The sequence below is a fragment of the Nestor notabilis genome, unplaced genomic scaffold (genome assembly GCF_000696875.1).
Source record: "Nestor notabilis isolate BGI_N333 unplaced genomic scaffold, ASM69687v1 scaffold25920, whole genome shotgun sequence".
Taxonomy (NCBI): domain Eukaryota; kingdom Metazoa; phylum Chordata; class Aves; order Psittaciformes; family Psittacidae; genus Nestor; species Nestor notabilis.
The window spans coordinates 1-19,890 of NW_009911027.1; the positions used below are offsets into that span (position 1 = coordinate 1).

General features: G+C 34.1%; 1 protein-coding gene across 1 annotated transcript; it reads right to left on the bottom strand.

Moving 5' to 3' along the window:
- Positions 1-221: 221 nt before the first annotated feature.
- Positions 222-18,789, bottom strand: LOC104400654 (coiled-coil domain-containing protein 102B-like; the record flags this gene model as incomplete). Its single annotated transcript, XM_010012767.1, has 4 exons — positions 18,708-18,789; positions 6,903-7,523; positions 4,839-5,047; positions 222-330 (listed from the first exon to the last, which is right to left on the bottom strand). Coding segments are annotated over exons 2-4 (927 nt in total), but the record flags the coding sequence as incomplete, so codon positions are not given.
- Positions 18,790-19,890: the final 1,101 nt, after the last annotated feature.

A 19,890-nucleotide genomic window follows, 5' to 3' on the forward strand; every position in this document is an offset into this window, starting at 1 on the left:
CTGCTGTAGCTGAACCCAGGACACTGCCCCAGGGCTGGGCTTATCCACATACCCTCCGTAAGTCCCTTATTGCCAGGATATATGGATAAATAATTGATAAATGGTTGATTTATCACATTCATAAACCCTAGATAAGGTTTTACTCTTAGTTACAACACAGGAGATGAGAAGTCTCAATTTTGTTTCTTACTCAATGTGATAACGATGTACTGCTAACATACCTGCTTCAGGCTTTCCAGCTTGGTTTGACGCAGTTCCTCATATCTCCATTTCCAAACATATAATTCATTTTCTATCTTTTCCATTTCTTTTTCCAGAAATGCATTCATTCTGAAAAAGTATTTTACAAGTCAGTATCACATCTTTTTGAAGTTGACAACAAATTACTTTCCACAGATCGAGTTATATTTTGCTGCCTTTGACAACTGTATATCTGTTTTTTAATAAAAACCTGCATTATCATCACATTATTCCAAGAGTTTTACCAAAAATATTAGCTAAAGAGAACAAAGAATCCCAGTAGTATAGAATTAAAATTTAAAAATAAATAACATTTGGGGATAAACTGAAGAAAATTCGGAACTGCCCTTCAGTTAGTGATTCAGATCACCTAATACATGGTGACTTAGGGAAAATCCTGAGAGAAAAGGTATGGTATCAATTTTATGTGGGTACACACAGAATATTATTTTAAACACAGATATATGGGGGAATATATATACTGTGTAGACAGTACTGAAACGTACTTTTGGAACTGCCCTTCAGTTAGTGATTCAGATCACCTAATACACGGTGACTTAGGGAAAATCCTAAGGGAAAAGGTATGGTATAAATTTTATGTGAGTACACACAGAATATTATTTTAAACACAGATATATGGGGGAATATATATACTGTGTAGACAGTACTGAAATGTACTTTACATGTTAAAAAGTATTAAAATATGTATATTTCATGTTTCAAAAATAATTTCTCTTTAAAGAAAATGCTAGCAGAATTTTAGGAAAAATGATTATTTAGCTCAGAGGCACTACACCCTCATTCAGCATTTTCTCTGGTATGTTGAGCATGAAGTCCATTACTACATTCAGGAAAATTATTTAGGATACACAATTCAGAAGGAATGAATGATGATTCCTTGGAGAAAAGTACTGAATTACTGAAAAAATGAACTTTGATATTTACTTTTCTAACCAATTAAATAGTTTCAATCATTCAGGAAATAATGAAAGAAATATGAAGCAGCAGAGGCACTTCAGATGTTCTTGTCTTTGAGACCAATTAAAAACTCTTTTCTGTGTTCACAGTGAACACTATTAGCCAAGTTCCAAAGACAAGAATGAACTTCTCATAATTTCATTTTATAGAATTCCTTAATAATTTCATTTCATATTTCTGTAGTGCATATGTTTCATTTTGCAATTTGTCAACAAAAAATAATTTGGAACACAAAAGTGAAAGAGAAAAATCTTAATTACAAATAAAAGATTTCAAGTTACATTTCTAACATTCCTATGAAAATAAAATCACAGTTTAAAATTCTGTAATATTCCATTGGTGATAAACATCAATGTAGGAACAAAGTCAGGACACTGAAGAAATCTAAAATTTAAAAAACAATAAAACCACATTAGTACTGTTATGCTGGGAGATGAAAATTTTACAATATATAAATTTCGTGGAAATGGAGGGATGAAGAGCTACTATACCAGAAAAGAAAAAAATATTGACATAGTTTAAACAATAATTCTAATCCTGGCAGTTAAAGAACTGCTGTATGCCACAGCAGTTATTTACTATTCTGAGGCTAATGGGATTTATCAACCATTTACTAAAGATATTATTGCCAGGCAGCTTACTATTACTTAAACAAAAGATCAAGATCAGAGCACAGTTAATGGATCTTGTAACCACCTATTTTAACTCCTTATTATCTTATTAAATCACAGAACTGCACAGAATTGTTAAGGTTGAAAGGGACCTCTGAAGGTCATCTGGTCTAACTCCCCTGCTCAGGGAGGGTCATCTAGAACTGTTTGCTCAGGACCATGTCCAGATGGCTTTTGTAATATCTCCAAGCATGCAGGCTCAGCAGCCTCTCTGGACAACCTGTGCCAGAATTCAGTCACCATCACAGAAAAAAAAGTGCTCCTTGATGCTCACAGAGTGCCTTCTGTGTCCATTGCCTAAGTCTACCCATGCAGCCCTAAGCAATTCCTCTTTGATATTGTTAAATACCAGTGTAGTTGCTGGGCTTTTGGCTTTAAAGCAAAGTAACACTTTTAAGTTCAAAAGGGAACAAATTAATGTTTTGAAACTACAAGAGATTTAGGTGAGAACATTGATTCAAAAGCTGACTAAAGATAGCTATTTTAGGAAAATGATTCTTTAAAATGCTCGGCAACTGATAATGTCAATGGGACCTCAAATGTGTATTTGATATGAGCTATGTTTTTAGTAGAGGATTTTGGTGTATGATTTTACCTAACCCTGAAGGTCTTTGATAGTCAAAACATAAGCTTTTTTTTTTTGAGCTCCTTTCTTTTGCAAAGCCTGATCCACAGTTTAAGGGTAACGTAGCAGAGGTCCTCTCAGGGTGAAGAAACAAAACATCTTATGGAGACATTAGTCAGGTAACTAGGGGCAAGTCCAAACGCTGGGTCTGCATGAGCTAACTTGATTCTGGAAAGAATGTGGCCACAGTTTGGGAGTACTGCATGTAAACCAGAGAACCGTGCTGAGAAGTCCTGTGCTGTATGAGTAAGATCATACTGACTGCCAAGGTAACCTTTGGCCTTAGGGCTCAAGTTGTCAATGGTCCAAGCTTGCTTTTGATGCAGCACAGCTGTGTGTCCTTGGCTCAAGTTTGCTGGGAAAATTGCTAAGTTGTGAGGAAGAAGCTATGAGAAAGTACTTAAGTTAGAGCCATGCAAAATAAGAAAAGTAGAAAATGCAAACAGGGGTGAGATTGTTGAGATAGCGATCATTAGCAGCTCCAGGATCCTGGAGTAGTAATCCTGACATGAACAAGTCTAAAACCTAAGAGAAAAACCTAGGAATCTGAAGACGGAAACTCAGCAAAATCAGCTGAATCCACTAATCAGTGGAGACCAGCCCTTTCTGAGCTGGCAGCTGAAAGACTGACCAACGCTCATAGGGTGTCTCAAGAGACTGGTGACTATGTTAATACTTATCCTAGTAACATTATTCCCAGCTATTTATTGTGTGCATTGCCAAAAATAATTGCTTCATACTTTTAAGTTGCCAATATTCTGCTTACAGAACATCTTTGCACACAGGAGATATTACCCAAAGTGATCTAGAGAGGGAGTTGTTATACCAATGCCCTCCATTTTGTGGAAATCACTGCTCTGTGAGCATTTGCTGCTTGTGGTTGGCACTGATGTAGACATGCCCCAGTTCTTGTAAATTTCATGTGCCAGTAAATTTATTACCATATACCACAGTCAGTATATGTCTAGACATAAATGGCAAAATCTATTGAAGTGGTTAAAAAAGTTGAAAAATTATCCTTTTTCTAAAAGGAAAGTTTTATATATGCATGGATGTATACTGAGACTGCTGTTGAAAAATGAAGTACCTAAGACCCTAAATATTTCAATTAGAGGAAAATGAGTATGTGATGCATCAGTCTCAACTCACATATACAAATACCATGACAAGCTGGAAAATTTAGGCATTCTGGGATTTTTGCTTCCACAAAAATCTAAGTCCTTTTTAATGAGAGAGAACATACTTCTGGTGATCTCTTGCAACATGATATTATTGTGTGTTTTCTACAGCTATCCAATTCCTATAACAGAACACAATAAATACTAGTTAGGAATTTAACAGATTTTTGAAATATTTTTGTTTGTTTCTTTACTCAGATTTGTACCATCTACAGGACAATTGTGAAAATAAACCTGACAGGAAAGAAATTATTTATCAGTTTCCCATGACAGACTCTCTGAACTGAAACTCTTGAATGTATTTGCAAAAGAGGGAATGTTTTCTTCTTTTCATTTTCTGTTAAACTTCAGCTGAATTTGAAGTTACAGTCACACAGTGCCTGAAGTCTCCTACTACACCCATCATACATCATATAATGCATGTTTCCTTGGAAAGCCTTTTTGGTGTGATTCACTCTTGCTCAATACTGATCACCTATATGACACAGCGTGGAATTTCTACCAACACAGAGACTCATATTCTAACATGTAATGTGTAATGAACATATAACCTCTTTAGGCCACCAAAATGAACATTTAGTATTTATGTAAAGAAAACTTGATATGATACAATAAGCATACAATAAGTCTGTTATTCTCTATCTGTTACCTGCTTTTGACAGAGACCATATGACAAGTGAAGAGGTTAAGATTAACAGAATTTTGCAGCTGTATTCGATGTACTTTTAATTCAAATCCAGCCTTAGTCAGTGCGCAGTTGGACTCCTTCAACTGGCAGAGTATATGAAAATTTGTTATTATGCACAAAGGACTCCAATAACTAAGCATAATATACGTTAGATACCACTGTATTGATACCACATTTCTAGTAAGTATCCATTTTCTTATTAAATGCATATTCTTAAAAGTTCTGTATGGAGCACTTCTTATTTAAACAACGCAAAAGCTAAGGAAAACAATAAACACACTATGCTGGATTTTCTCTCTAAATTATTATCAAAGCCTTGTAAAAAACAGTTAACAAACCTTAGAAATGAAAAAATATGAACTATAAATTAAAGTATCACCACATCTATTTTAGAAAGTGTCTTTTAAACCTTTATTTTTAATAGAGATTCTCCCAAGTAGGATATATTTTGCACTTACTCTCTTTCCTTCTGTAAGATTTTCTGCATTTCAGCTAATTGCAAATGCAAGACTGAAACGTGTATTAAAACATTGTCTGTTGTCTCAGCTGTACTGTCCAAACTTTTTTTATGTTCCTCCAAATAGGTGCTGGGAACAACATTGGGAAAGTAATCAGGAGGTTTTGGAGTGATTTTTTTGTTGTGATTGCTCTGGTCTTTGATTATATCCTGAGAAAACAAAAATGACATCTGAGAAAAACATAATTGAAGAGAAAATACTCACATAACTTCTGCAGGGACTTCCAAGACTTTTCTAGGCATTTAAGACATGTAGGAGAAAAAGGAAACAAGTAACTTCCTATACATTTGCATATGGATAGAATGTGCAAAAGTCATTATAGTTGGATCACTGTAATTTTGTGATTCTCTCTCACACCTCCTGTAACGACAAGTTTCATATCCAAAATATTTCTAATGCATCTTTACTAAAGAAATTGATTCCAGTTATCATTAGTTAGCTATAACTACATTGAAGACAGAATCCTGGAACTAACAAAATCAGGAATGCAATTTATGCGTACAAATAATATATTGAGAATCTCTATATTAAGAATTCTTGAACTTCTAGTTGAAATCATGTTGAATCAGTTGACAGACTTATACAAGTTTCATAGAAGGAGCAAAGTTAACTGAATAACATACCAATTTGGATCCCATTCAGAAACTAAAAGCACCATAATACCTATTTTGAAGACATACAAGTTTTGCATACAAAACATAAGCAAAGATAACAACAATTAGGAAAAAAACCCATTAAAAATTAAAATACATATTTATTAGGAAGACTGAACATCTCTTATAAACAATATTTATTTTTTAAAATTATTTAAGTTTTATCACTTCTGCCAAAATGTGTTTAAAATCTTAAATGGGTTACCATCAGTGCTATTTCATATCACTCTGTTTTTCTGAGTTTTTAGAAGAATGACTGCAATCTACATCAGAAAATATCAGAAGCTGATGAAAAGATAAGACTGTTTTCCATTCATATATAAAGTTTCTGTTTTCAAGTAGTGCTTTATTTTATACTAAGCAGAAAATGTAACAGTTAAAATGTATTTTGTGTCATTTCCTTCCAGGAATCTTGTTATGGCATGTTTATCTGCCCAAAAATATGAAATCTATGCACTTTTTTTTTGGCTAAATTTCTTCTCATTAATAACACTATGGTGCGGGTTGGTTGTGGGTTTTTTCAGAATTCACAGGAATATAATATCATATATGTGCATTACAGACTGAGTGAAAATTCTGAACATAATACATTCAGGCCTAAGATCCTGAAAATTTCCATTGAACTGAAGTAAAAAATTTCTTATTTCCTACTTCTACAATGACTGCTATCATTCAGAAAAATAACAAGTATAGTTTTTAGGTATTGCTTTCTATGAGGACTACGTAATTCATGCTAAGGCACAGAATTAAAACTGGTAAAACATGAACAAATTGTTCGATTTTGCTGAATATAACTGTTTCTTTTGTATAGAACTAGGAGCTGTAATTAAACCATGCCCATACTTGATTAATTCTGTATAACAACTTAACTGCTCTCCTTACCAAGCAAAAAATCTTGTGAATTTGCAGAAGGATTTGACAAACCTCTTCCCACATTTTAGAAGTTGAATTAAAGGAGAATTGAATTAAATTATTTTATTTTAGAAGCCAAGAACCTATATTGATTTTTTGGAGGTTAAAAAACAAAAAAAGTACACAAAACATCGAGAATTAAGAGAACAGAGGTAATGTTATCTTAAAACATGAGAGTCAGAACAATGCTCTAAATTACTGGATATAACGGTCGGCCTCTGTTACTTATATTTAGCCATAGCTGAAGGGTATGAATTGTTTTCTGTACTTCTCTGTATTAGGAATATTAGGAAAAATAGATGGGTGAGAGAAGTGGTTTTGCTATTCAATGGATCAGTTAGTGTTCTGGTCAAAATCCTCAAAAAATCCTAGAAAATTTCTAGATACACTCTATAAGGTCTCGCTTATTCATGACCTAAACTAATTCCCCATTCTTTACCTTTTTTGTGTCTTCTGTTCCAGGAATCTTGTTAATTTTTCTCAGTTCATTCACAGGTTCTTGTTCCAGAAATGTTAACTGGTTTAGGTCTTTTTTAATATAAGACATTTCTGAGCAACTGAATTCTGTCTTCCAAGCTGTTACATCTTCCAAGTTTTTCTTCTCACTTACTAAATCTTGATTTATTTTTTTAAGCATACTCAGTTCTTTTACAACATTGTCTAATTTGATTCTCAATTGCCTTGCTTCCTCTCTGGCTTTATTTCTTTCTCCTCTAACTTTGCTCCATTTCTCCCTCCAGTTAGCAGTACAATCTGACCACCAGCGCATGGTCTTCTCCATTTGGGCAGCTCTGGCTTTGACTTCTTCCAGTTCCTGAATTTTTACTGTTTCAGAAATTTCCCAATCACTGCTGTAATTGGCATGCATGTATGGATAATGAGATGAATACGGGTAGAAACTTTGAGATGGAGGATTTGAATTACACAGATGGCCACCTGGCTGGCAACCTCCAGCCAATTCATAAGGTTGTCCTGGTTGGGTCTCAAAAACTTGCATTTCTTCCATTAGTTTCTGAACAGAGCCTAAATTCATGTTTTGATTAATCATCTAATTTCACTCCTATAAAAAGACAAAGACAAATAATTTAGCTTCCCTCAATTAAATTATATGAATAACCTTAAACATTAGTTTATCTTACTGCTATAATAAGGAGATAATCTTAATAATGCTGTTGATGTTTTAGAAATATGCTTCATATGCTTAGAAATAGTTATTAAAATATATTTTATGTAATACTTTCTTAGTACAGTATAAACAGACATACCTATTACTTAACAAAGAATTGCTAGCAAAAGAAATGCCATTAAATAATCATAGTGCTGTCAAAATTTTTGAGTCTAGACAAACGAGGCAAAAGCTCTCTTCCTTCAAGACAAGATGAAATTGAATATATCTTTTAAATGTCTAGTAAGAGGGAAGTATTAGTATAAACTGCAACCACAGATTCACTTGCTTTCTTTCCCAAACCATGGAACTTCATACTGAACAAAACTTATCTTATAATTTGCATACATGGGGGGGGGGGGGGGAAATAAAATCACAAAACCCCTGACCTTTGGATTTTCTTTGTTTCATGAGAAAGAGATAAAACATTTTTATAGGGGGCTTTATTTTGCTGTATACATTCCAGAAGTTCTCAATGAAGTATGTTCTTGAAAGGGTAGTACTATCCTATTGTACTGTATAGTGTACCTCATGATGACATGATTCTGCTAATAAATTTTGCTGCATTTCTTTTCACTATGTATCTGCTATTACTTATTTGGCCCAGGGGAAAATCAGTGTCTGAGAAATTGCTTTCCCATCCCAGAGCTGAGAAAATGCTGTTGTGGACAGTCAGTAGAGACTAGTCACTCTTGTTTCCTTCTTGTTTCCTAAAAAGAACCAAAACCTCCAAAAGACTACAAATCTTGCTGTATCAGTAGAAGACTACATTGTCAAGTTAAAAAGAAAAAAAAAAAAAGATGTTCTTATGTTCCAATCTGTAAAAAAATCATGTTAATGTTAGTGTTAACACCTGTGTTTGAAATGTAGAAAGCCAATGCAGTAAACAAATGCTGAAGGGTAGACAGTCTTGGCATTATGATTCAGCCATGTTTCATTTCAGCTGAATAGAACTTCTTACACATTTTGATTCCAGTTTTCCAGCTGTGTTCAAGTTTTCTGTGCTTTCCAGGACATTTATTTGCCATTTGTTAGAATCTTGTGGAGAACTACTGTAGTCAAGTATGGATATGAGAGCAGGAAAAGGACAGAAAAGGACTCCCTTCATGATCATTAGTGTATCACCACCAACCCCCTTCTCGTTGCCTGACCTACTTCCAGAATTTCTATTTGAATAAAGTTCATCCAAAATACAAAGATATTGTCACCCAGAATTTTGTATGAGGCCTAGTAGAGCCAAAATAACACAATATTTAACTTCCACAGTAAGTTGTTAATTTAACTTCTGGTTTGTGATAATGCCTTTGTTTCCTACAGATTTAATTTAAAGCAAACAAAACCAAACCACTGTAAACTTTAAGCATATAATGCAATAGTTGAGCTTTTGGGGTTTTTAAATAGTACAATAACTTTTTCTCACATTTTTTTGTTTCTATCCTAGACTAGTAGATGTTTGCAGAGACATTCATTACTATGTTCAGTAGGTTTTATAAATGGATTTTGCCAGCAGCTTTGCATATTCACTGAAAGATGGCAGAACTTGGGGAGTGTACAGTTTACAAATCTTAAAAGTTGGAGAAATAAGAATGCAAATAATTTTCTTTGTCTGAAACTTCAAAAAACCTGAGAACAAAAATCTTCATGAATCAGAATCATCTGTTGCTGTGGTTTCATGACTTGTTCGAGGTTCGAGTTTACTGCAAACTACTGCCAAAACCAGTGGTCTCATTCACTGGCCATGGATCCTTGACCCCCCAGCACTGTGTGGCTCTAATGGTCTTGAGGCTGTAACACCACTAATCAGATCAAACTTAAAGCTGTAGTAGCCTAGTACGCTTCAAATAGTTTTATGATATGCTGACCTTTGCCTGGACTTTTCATCATGCATAGGTGATCCTAACTCTGCACCTAAAATTCAAAAAATCTGAGAATTAAAATAAATTACCTGTTGTCAGAAAATATTAGTGTTGACTCAGCTCAAGGTAGTAAGGAATAGGAGATATTTGAATGTGCCTTAAATTCCCTATGTGCTTTTCAGAAAATCTAATCAAACCAGCTTTTTAGGAATCCCCTTTAAGACTGTAAGAGGTAGAATAATATCTTACTAGCCAAGAGTTTGTGAACATACAAAGCATGTATGTAGTATAAAAGATTATATTTAAAATGCCATGTTTAACTTTTGTGAGAATATTGTATGCAAGTTAGAAAAGAGAATGCATTTCAGTGAAGACTAGAGCAGACTTGCCCTCCCATGGAGAAAAGGCTTGTGTGGTTTTGCCTGCAAACTTACTTTCTTGGCAAACAACTGTGATGTATCATGCTGATTCATAATGGTGACCCTCGCTGTCAGGTTAGTGAGCCTCTAAGGCCATGGGTGACAAAAGCAAATGAACTGCCACACATCATTGTAATGGCATTTCCAAACTTTTTATTATTATTATGATTTCATATAAAAATACTAGAATGTCTAGACTTAAACATTTTAATGTAAAGTTTAAGTTTCTGCAGGTATTTTCACAAGTATTTTCATTTTATCAGAAGAATAGTAGCTTCTTGTGAGTGTTAAAACATAAGGCTAGTAGAATTAAGGGTAGATATTCTTATGCAGCTAGTTTAATACCAGCTGCATAAGTCTATACCTATGTCTGAAGAGCAACTCAGTTGCTGCAGAGTTGTAGAGCAACTGATTAAAAAAGGCAACAGGTATTCCATTTCAGCTATGAACAACAAAGATTCGTGCTTATATCTATTTTAAAAGAAATAGACTAAAATATTATTCTTGAAAGGAAAAAAGATGTAAAAATAACAAAAATGTACTATTATAAAAGTGCCTCCAATTGTCAGAATCTCACAGTTCCAGATGCTCATGGAGGTATTATTCAAACTCTGTTGGATGAAATTGGTATAAAAAAATGAACTAATTTGATACTCAAACCCTAGAAAATGATCAGACAGTATTAGAAGAAACTGAAGCTAAGGTAACCATAATGACCTGGAAAATGCTTAGAGGAAAGAGTAAAGTAAAAATATGATAATAATAAACACACAGCTCATGCTAAAGCCTGAAATATGCTGGGAGCAGTATGATCAAGTGAAACCAAGAGCAACACATACATAGGACACAGTGAACAGGAAGAGATAAAGGATGCTATCACCTGCAGCCAGCATCTCCTGCATCTTTGCAAAGTAACTGCCTGGCAGTTTATTCGGAATCTGTGAATTCTTGGAAATGCTATAGACCAAACTTCTGAGCTTAAAAATCGAAATATCTCAGCTTACACCTAAAGTTTTTGAAGCAGATCCAACAGCAGCCAGACTTCTAAGGCTTTCGTGTTTGCCAATGTGATACACGGGGCACCCACACCATGATAGGGGAGGAAGAATGAGCACTCTCACCAACAGCTTGGTATTTTGTTCATATATAAGTTATGAATTAGAGAACTTGTGAGTTAGAAAGTTCATGAAATAATGAATTTCTGAATTCACATGTTGGACTAGTATGTACAAAGATGATTCTGCCAGTGTTTGAAATCTTTGTGTACTTTAATAGTTGTTTTTGGGGGGTGAGACTTGTTTCTTTTGGTTTTGGTTGGTTTTTTTAATGAGATCACAAAATGAAATTTAATTTACAGAGCATAAGGTGCTGTAAATTTGAGACATCCAAACAGACCATGACAATGTATGCATATTATTATAATTCCACAGTCTGGGTCTGATCATGGTCTGTGTTAGCAAGTTAAGAAAATTGTTGGCTTAGAACCGAAAATTAAAAGATAATGATTTCAAGACTTTTCAGTGGACAGCAAAAGATCATTCTGTTTATTTTTTCCACAGCTATAAGACAACAATATTAAAACGTATGCTATATTTTTATGTTGTTTCTGTTGTTTCCAAACATCATCTTCTATGCATGTGTCATAACTAAAACCAGCCAAAAAATGTACTGAGGAGACAAACAATGCAAATGATTTACTTCCTGTTACAAGTTATGTGATCATTTTTCCTATTTACACTTCTCTAGCTGCATTCCTTTAAATATCAAAATACCAATACAAACCTAAATTTATTTCCAAACCCCACTCTATTTACTTCTCATGTCCAGTAACTAAAAACACGCTGTGAAAACCATAAAATCTAGTCATGTTTCTAACTTCACAATGAGAAATGTTTGTGGGTTTCTGAGGGCTTTTTTTTTTTTGTGTGTGTGGTTTTGGTTGCTTTTGGGGTTTTTTTCCAATTATGAAATCTGTAAAGTGCCTGAAAGAAATAGGTTTCCCTCATCACTTTGGAAAGTATGGATTCGTTAAGGGTGTCTTTGAGATCATATGAAATCACAGCCATAATTCATTATTGTCCTGACAGATAAAATAAAAATTAGACAACCTCATCTTCCTTCTGTAACCTATCCTCAGCCTGAACTTTTGAAGTGCAAGAGGCAATGTCAGGCTTAATTTCGAAGAAGTTCCTTAATTTTCAAAGGACAGGATTAAAAACTCACTAGTTACCTCATTATTTCCTTCTGGTATAAACACTTTTGCCTTGAAAATAAATAAATACATGTAATCTGAAGAGAGGTTAGAAAATTTCAGAAGCAGTAAAAAGAGTAGGACCAAATTTAAGTAAGCATTTTTTAGTAGATTCTGTGCAAAACTAGAGTCAGATCCCACTTCTGAGTTGATTACTGCTAGATGATGAGAAGAAATAACATGACAGACAGAAAGAAGGTGAAAGAGAGAAACAAGCTTGGTCTTCCATCAAAAAATCCAGAAACGAAGTTTGTCAGCTACTATATCAAGCCTAAAAAGTTCAAAACCAGAAAGCAACTTCAGGAAGATAGCGTTTTGTAAGGAAAATTTCATTTTACTGCCATATAAAATATTGCGACAGACAAGGTGTTTCTCGAGTACCCCAGAAAGTATATTAATGTGAGTAGTTGATGTATAGCTAAATTACCAGGAGAAAAAGCAAAGGATGAGCACATTAAAGATAGTGACTGAAGGGCAATAAACCACAGCAGAAACTGAAGGAAAACAAAGCAATTAACGTAATGCTGAAATAAGCACTTTAAAACATTTTTAAGTATAGTGCTACTTGATATTCCAGTACTCATGATAAGAGACAAAAGTTCTCTGACACCAGAGCAGGAATTCTTTCTATTGTTAATAGTAGCTTGATTCTCCTGAAGGTTTTCATAATTCATATGAAGACATGTACAGTAAAATGATATATACATATAATTTATAACTTCACGAAATGAAACATGAAGCAGCCCTAAGTGACCTTCAGGCTGGTCCAACCACTCACATTGCCAGTTTACCCTCATTTTGGATCCTTTCCCATAACCTATTCCAATCCTTTAAATAAGATTTACAATTCCAAGTGAAAATGGTCCTGCCTATTTTAGAGAAAATAAAACCTCTAGTCTGACAGCAATTCTTTTGAAACAAAGACATGGTATATAGAAGTCTCTAGTAACCTGCTCTGAGCAGGGGTACTGGACTAGATGCTTTCTAGAAGTCCCCTCTAACCTCAGCCATTCCATGACACTACGAGCAGCGTGATTTCTGAGGAGCTGTACATGTCTGCTTCTCCCAGTATAACAGCCAGGAAACAAGAAGGAATAAAGATCATTAATTTTGAATCTCTGAATACATAACTTAAAGCCAAATGCTTCACAAAACACCATGTAAGTAGAGAAGTGCCATAAGAAATAAGCCCATTTTGTGTCAACTTACTTTTTCTTGAGTGGTAGCCAGATTGTTTGTTGAAATCTGCAAGACAAATCCCTATGAAAGAGTATGCTTTTTTATCCTTAGATATTTTAATTCATTTCTGAGAAACTATCTATGACGCATGCCTAATACTTTTTATTCTCAGGGATGCACTGGTGGATACATCTTACTCAAAATGAAATGCTATAATGCATGGTGCTGGATGCACCAGAAACGAGCTTGGTCCACTTCTCTGTGGTCCTATGTACTGCTTTTCCTTTTATCATTTTTCTCCTCATGTCTAAATATCTAAAGTAAAATTCTGTTCACTGCTTCAATCCATTTTAAAACACGGTAATATATTTTACATAATATTATACAAATTATATACCTATTGTACACATACACATTCGTAAAAAAAAGATAACTTGGAAGGTAGTCACAGATTACAATAAATTCAAAAAATAAGCAAATTCTACACTTTTTTTCCTTTTTCTGGCTGCCACTTCCAATAAACTCTAAGCGTTTCGTTACTACTTCAAGATAAGAACCAGTGTTATATATTTATTGTGATTTAGGTCTACTGGCTAACACAACTCGTTACATATCATTGCAATATCTTCTAAAATCTTTTGCATAGAGAAGCTGATGGTTTCTCACATCTGAAGTTGTATTCAAATCCTCAGGGTTAAATATGTGTAACAAATATTTGTACATACAGATGTTGTCATTTGTGACCCACAAGGCCAAAAGAAGCTCTGAAGTACTGTTTTAGGTAAAATTTACAGTAACTTAGTTTCCCCAGGAATGTTTTGGTTTGATTACAAATCTTCTTAATGTATTGACCATAATTTTTATACATTTGAGTCTATAGAATTGATACTCATTTCTCAGTCACCACACTTAAAACAATAAGTTATATAATCAGATCATGCAGGGGGGAGGGGAACATGTGTGAAGTGATCAGCTTTTGCTGGAGAGTCACAAACAGAACTAAGTATTAAGCAGAAGCTAATACAAGCTTAAGTCAATTTAACTAGCTAGCTGTGGTTTATAAGATACAAGAGTTTGCCTGGCTAGCTCTTCTTTGATGTTGCTTATCACTTTAATTAGTGTCGTGGTTTAAGCTGAACCCAGGACAATTAGGATATGATTAATGCAAAAAAAGAGGTAAAATCAACTTCTGAGGCAATTAGGGTAAGTATGATTTGCCAAAGTTTTAGATCTGTACAGGTTACACAACTTACAAACAAGTTTACAAAACCCAGCGTAAACTTCTGGACTAAAAAGCTCACCTGAGTTCTAATCTCATCTCATTGATTCTATGTGGAGATTGGTAATCTACTTTTATTGTCTGAATGATGCCCTGCATGATTATTAGGAAAGACAGGCTATGAATAATTACTTCATAACAAATTCAGAGTGTATTTAAACTAAGGCAATGTTAAATTCATTCAAACAAATTCCTATCACTTAAAAGTCTGGTCTAATAAGGATCTCCTGAATAGCATAAAGAGATTTTTTTTAGAATAGTAACCTGCTTTCAAAATTGAAACAAGTAATTGCTTCAGAGGAATAGGTTTCACATTAGTTAATATCAGTTCAGTATACTGAAACACTATCTTTTTTCAATGCTTATGGGTAAAGATGCAAATTAACACTTCATTCGATTTATGAAAGCACCTGGGCATCTTGTTCTTCAGACACAGTGAGATTTGCTCTTAATCCCATTAAAATGGTTTCCAATTTTTTTTTTTCCCATCAGTTCCACAGCTGAGGTAAAGAATAACCAAGTGCATGAGTCTTCCTCCTCTGTTTCCACAGAAAGCAGAGGAAGTTAGTGTGCTTAATGTGACAAATGTTTTTACTGCATGTTGAAATGAACAGCAGTGCTAAAGGTGTCATATCCCCGTTATTGGAGATACGAAGGCTAAGCAGGTAACTTACTACATTGCTCAGCTCAATTGCATCTGAACCAGCTGTCAGTCAACAACAGAAAATCTGAAAGGACTCCACATAGAGTTGTCAGTGTGTAAATACACAATATGCAGCTCAGCCAGTACACACATATCTTGCTTATACTGACAGACACTCCTTTAACATGACACAGACAAATATCTTTCATGGATTTGCTCTGACCTTTTTCTGGATAAAAGGAAAAGTATGGGAATAATATCCAAGACATACATCATCCACAAGATTAGATCTGCTTTTAAGCATGTCATTCATAATTGGTTTTAGAAGTTTTTTTTAAAATTTGCAAGCACTTAAGCCAGTTGTAAGTTACAAGTCAAAGAAGAAAAAAAAGCTAAAAACATTTCATCCAGCTGTTTAACCAGGGTGTTTGTTAATCAGTTTAAGATATCTGAAACATAAATACTTGCAAACAAGCTTTAAATAAACTTAGAGTAAACCGTTTAAAACAAATTCCATTGTACCATGTCAGATTCTCAATGGCTAGGTTCCTTTCCCAGCCACTGCTAACATTAGCACTCTACTATTTAATGTTTTTATTTCTTTATTTATTTATTTTAAAATAAAAATCAATCTCTCTGTGAGAGCCTCCGTAAGTTCTTATTTGGTATAGCCAAAATTTAAGATGTTCAGTTACTCCCGAATGGCACTGAGGACTTCAAAGATCTGTGGGTTTGGGTTTATTTTCCTTTTGTTTCCCCCCCCCCTCCATGTTTTTCACATAGAGTTATAGATCAGGTCAGCTGGGCTCTTTTCAGTTTCAAAATAAAGTTGAAAAAGGCAACTGAAAACAGACTTCTTCAACCACTCTGAAAAGCACTTTACTGAACAAGAATTAGGTCAGACACAATTCTAATACCTGTCCATCCAAATAGTAGAGGCCATTTAAATGTATAAAGAAGCTTCACTACTTACATAAAAATCATCAAAATTCTGTTTTCTAGGGTTTATACCACATTTCTGACAACTTTTTAAATGCTACTTTAAACTGGATGGCTTCACTTTCATTTACAGGTTTTTTTGCTTAGTAACAAAACAACATTGAGGGATTTTTTAATTTTGTTCTCAATATGTGAAGCTATAAAGGCATGTCCCTGAAAAAGTCAAGATTTTAATTCCTGTTTATATTGTGACAAAATCTGAAATTTTATGATATAAGAGATTAAGAATTGTCTTGTTATAGTTGAAAACGTTTATGATCTTCTTCTAATCAAAACATGACCTACTTTCAAAAGCAATTTCATAACACTGGGAGTAGGGAAAACTAATCACAGATATCTGATGCATTGTTTCAGACAAAGACATGAAACATTCCAATGCTTTTTTGGACACAGAACAATTTTTCTTCAAAACACTACTCAGAGTCAATCTGGAAATAAGTGATTGTCCCACCCACATAAGCAGACAAGTAAGAATGCTCATGAATATTTTGTTTCCTCTGCATCAGAGCCTATCCCTTTGGCTTGTTCAACTACTTTGATACAGTTCTAAGTTCTATTAGAACTGATGATTCTATTGTGCAGAGACATGTTCAGTTTTATTAGAATAGTTTTAGAGGGAATTTCTTCTATAATTAGTGACTATTCTTTAGTATTTAGTATTTCAGCACCATTTTATGTCTTTCAACATTTCAAGGACTCCTTTGAGGGATTTAATAAGATAGCATCTGGTGATGACTCCAACTCCACTAAGTCTTCTTTGAGGAAAGTGTACTTAAGAAATAATTCATATTGTCACATAAGCCATGGCTCTACAGTTCCTAGAGTGGCCACATGAAAGAATCCACAAATTACCATGTGTTGTAGCCTAGAGGTCACTTAAATGCATAAAGAAGCATAACTATTTATTCTCTCACTGCCTACAGTAGGCCATCGGGTAGTCCCACCAAAAGAGAAGAAATTAATTGTCTAAGTACTGGTTACTCAGCTTGGCTCCTTTGACATACTTTGTTTTGAATATTATTTTTCAGACAGAAGGAAGTGGGTAACATTTCCTAGTCTTGTCAACCCACAGAAGAGTCAACTAGTAGAATATCAAATTTGTACATTTCAAATGATTCCAAGATATAAACCTCTTGATGCTGAAGTCAATGACAGTGTATAATGGCTGTTCATTACCAGCTGCTTTAGATTATTCATTTTCTAATTATTTATTTCTCAGATCTACTTGAGGTTAACATTAATACTTTAAGGTGACAGAGTGGCCTCAACTCAAAACTGGCTACATGTAAATACATAAAAAGGACAGACTTCTTAATTTTACATTTTTCTCTAAGTTTTTCATAGAATTCTCTGTGAAGGGTACATGACAGAGAGATATGACTAGTTCTATTAATTATACCAAATAAATTACAGAAATTCTTTTATGTTCATTATATTATGCAAAGAATTGTATTCAGAAACTTGAAAGAATGTAGATTTTCTAACATAGGTAATCAAAAACAAAAACTAGGTTTCTAGCAAAAAAGAATCAGTGAGAATGGAGACAGACAAAATGCAGCTATCTGAATAGTCAGAAGGAGGTCTGTTAATACTATTTGTTATATATGTTTATTAAACTCATCAACATTACTTTTGAAATTTGTCCCTTGGTTCTCATTAGGAACGGATCATCAATACAGTCTTAAACCATCTGAGATATTTGCCTTTCAAATAATGCAAAATATATATCTTTATCTAGCATCAACAAGTCATAGTATCAATAAATCATAATTCATTGCATTAGAACAGTATCATATAGCTAAGAACACTCTTTTTTCTTATCCTATCATCAGGTATTTTCTGAAGGAAATTAGGATTATGTAACTCATTAGTGTAATTTATGAAAATAGAAACACTGTGAAAACAACAAAAAAACCCCAATATGAACTACTGCAAATTCATAACAATATCCTCATGACACATGTTCATAATGCCAAGAATGATTAAAAGTTATGAAAGCTTTACTAGTTTACCCTATTGTAGATGCCTTTAACATAGTGATTTATAAAAGGTTTTCGGTATTGAAACAGTATAACCCTTGAACTTTCTGCATTTATACTGATTTCTAAATAAAAAATAAGAAATAATAATTCAACAAACTGCCACTTCAAGATTTTGAAAACTTACCTGGCTATGGTAAGTAAGGATCCTATTACATCTGAAAAACAAGCTATATTTAGTGGGGTGTTAGAATTAACACTCCCTTTCACTCCAGTGAAAAGGATAGAAGAGAAAAATATAGCTAAATCTGACTTAGCCATGTATTTCAAATACTGTTTTCTGATCTTCAATACTTCTACTGGGTATTTCAGATTGTTTTCCTTCTTACAATCAGCATGATAGTAACTCATACTTTGTCCCTAAAGAGAGATATAAAAATTAAACAGCAAACCCACATGCTTAAGAGCCCTTACCCTCCGAGTTTGCTGGGCTCCTCTTGCTTCTCAGTGTTACAGACACATGTGTAAACAACAGAATTTCCTGCATCCTTTTCTCATCTGCACTGTACTGGGACTTGGCCAACAGGATTATTTACAGCATTAAGACCACTCCACAGTAACTTGAAAAAGATTCTCATTGGTCAGGCTTTATCAAAACTAAACCCACATTTTTCTTTTAAGTACAGGCCATTTATGCAACATAAAACTTTTTCCATATTTTCTTCACTAAGTATTGCTTTATTCAGTTTTTTCTTTCTCCCTACCATTCTAAACTGAAGACTGTGATTCCAGTCCTCCAAATATTATATATAAGCTTAAGTTAATTATTCTAATCACAGTACTTGAGCAAAAGTAATATTTTCCACTTTGGGTGGATTCGTATGCCACTACTTGCTCTTAGTATATTTCCTGAGTTTTAAATATACTGTAATCAAACTAGCTTTTCCCTCTGTGTAACTGTATATCATCAAGCCAATACATGTATTTTCATAATTGATTCGGTAATTAGAAGATGTTGAGAATTATTATGAAAAATCTCTGGCTACGTTCCATTATCCCTACTGCAGGCAATCAATTCACATTTTAAAAATCAAGTTATATTCACATCGTAACTTACATAGTATTTCTTTGTAACTAATCACATTCAAACCCATTCATGACTTACAGAACTCACCTTCCATCATTCTTCACTTCCTGCAATCTCTGAATGTATCCAAGAAGCATGTTCCATTGCCCATATTCAAGCAAATTCTGTTTCTAAATAAATTGATGCACATTAGTTTTACCTAAGAGGAACTTAAGTAACTTCGATTACAACTGAAAATATCTTCACAAGTGAAGACCTGTAACAGAGAATGTATCATTTATCATTCAAAGCTTAAAAAAAGAAAAAAAAAGTATTAGTACACCACGTGAAGGAAGTAGCACTGTTGGAAGTACAGAATCACACAATGGTTGAGACTAGAAGGGACCTCTAGGGGTCATCTATTCCAATCTCCCTGCTCAAGCAGCATGACCTAAAGCACATTGCTCAGGAACATACCCAGATGACTCATGACTCTTTCCAGGGAAGGAGGCTCCACAAGCTCTCTGAACAACCTATTCTAATGCTCAGTCATAGAGTCATAGAATCATAGAATATTTAGGGTTGGAAAGG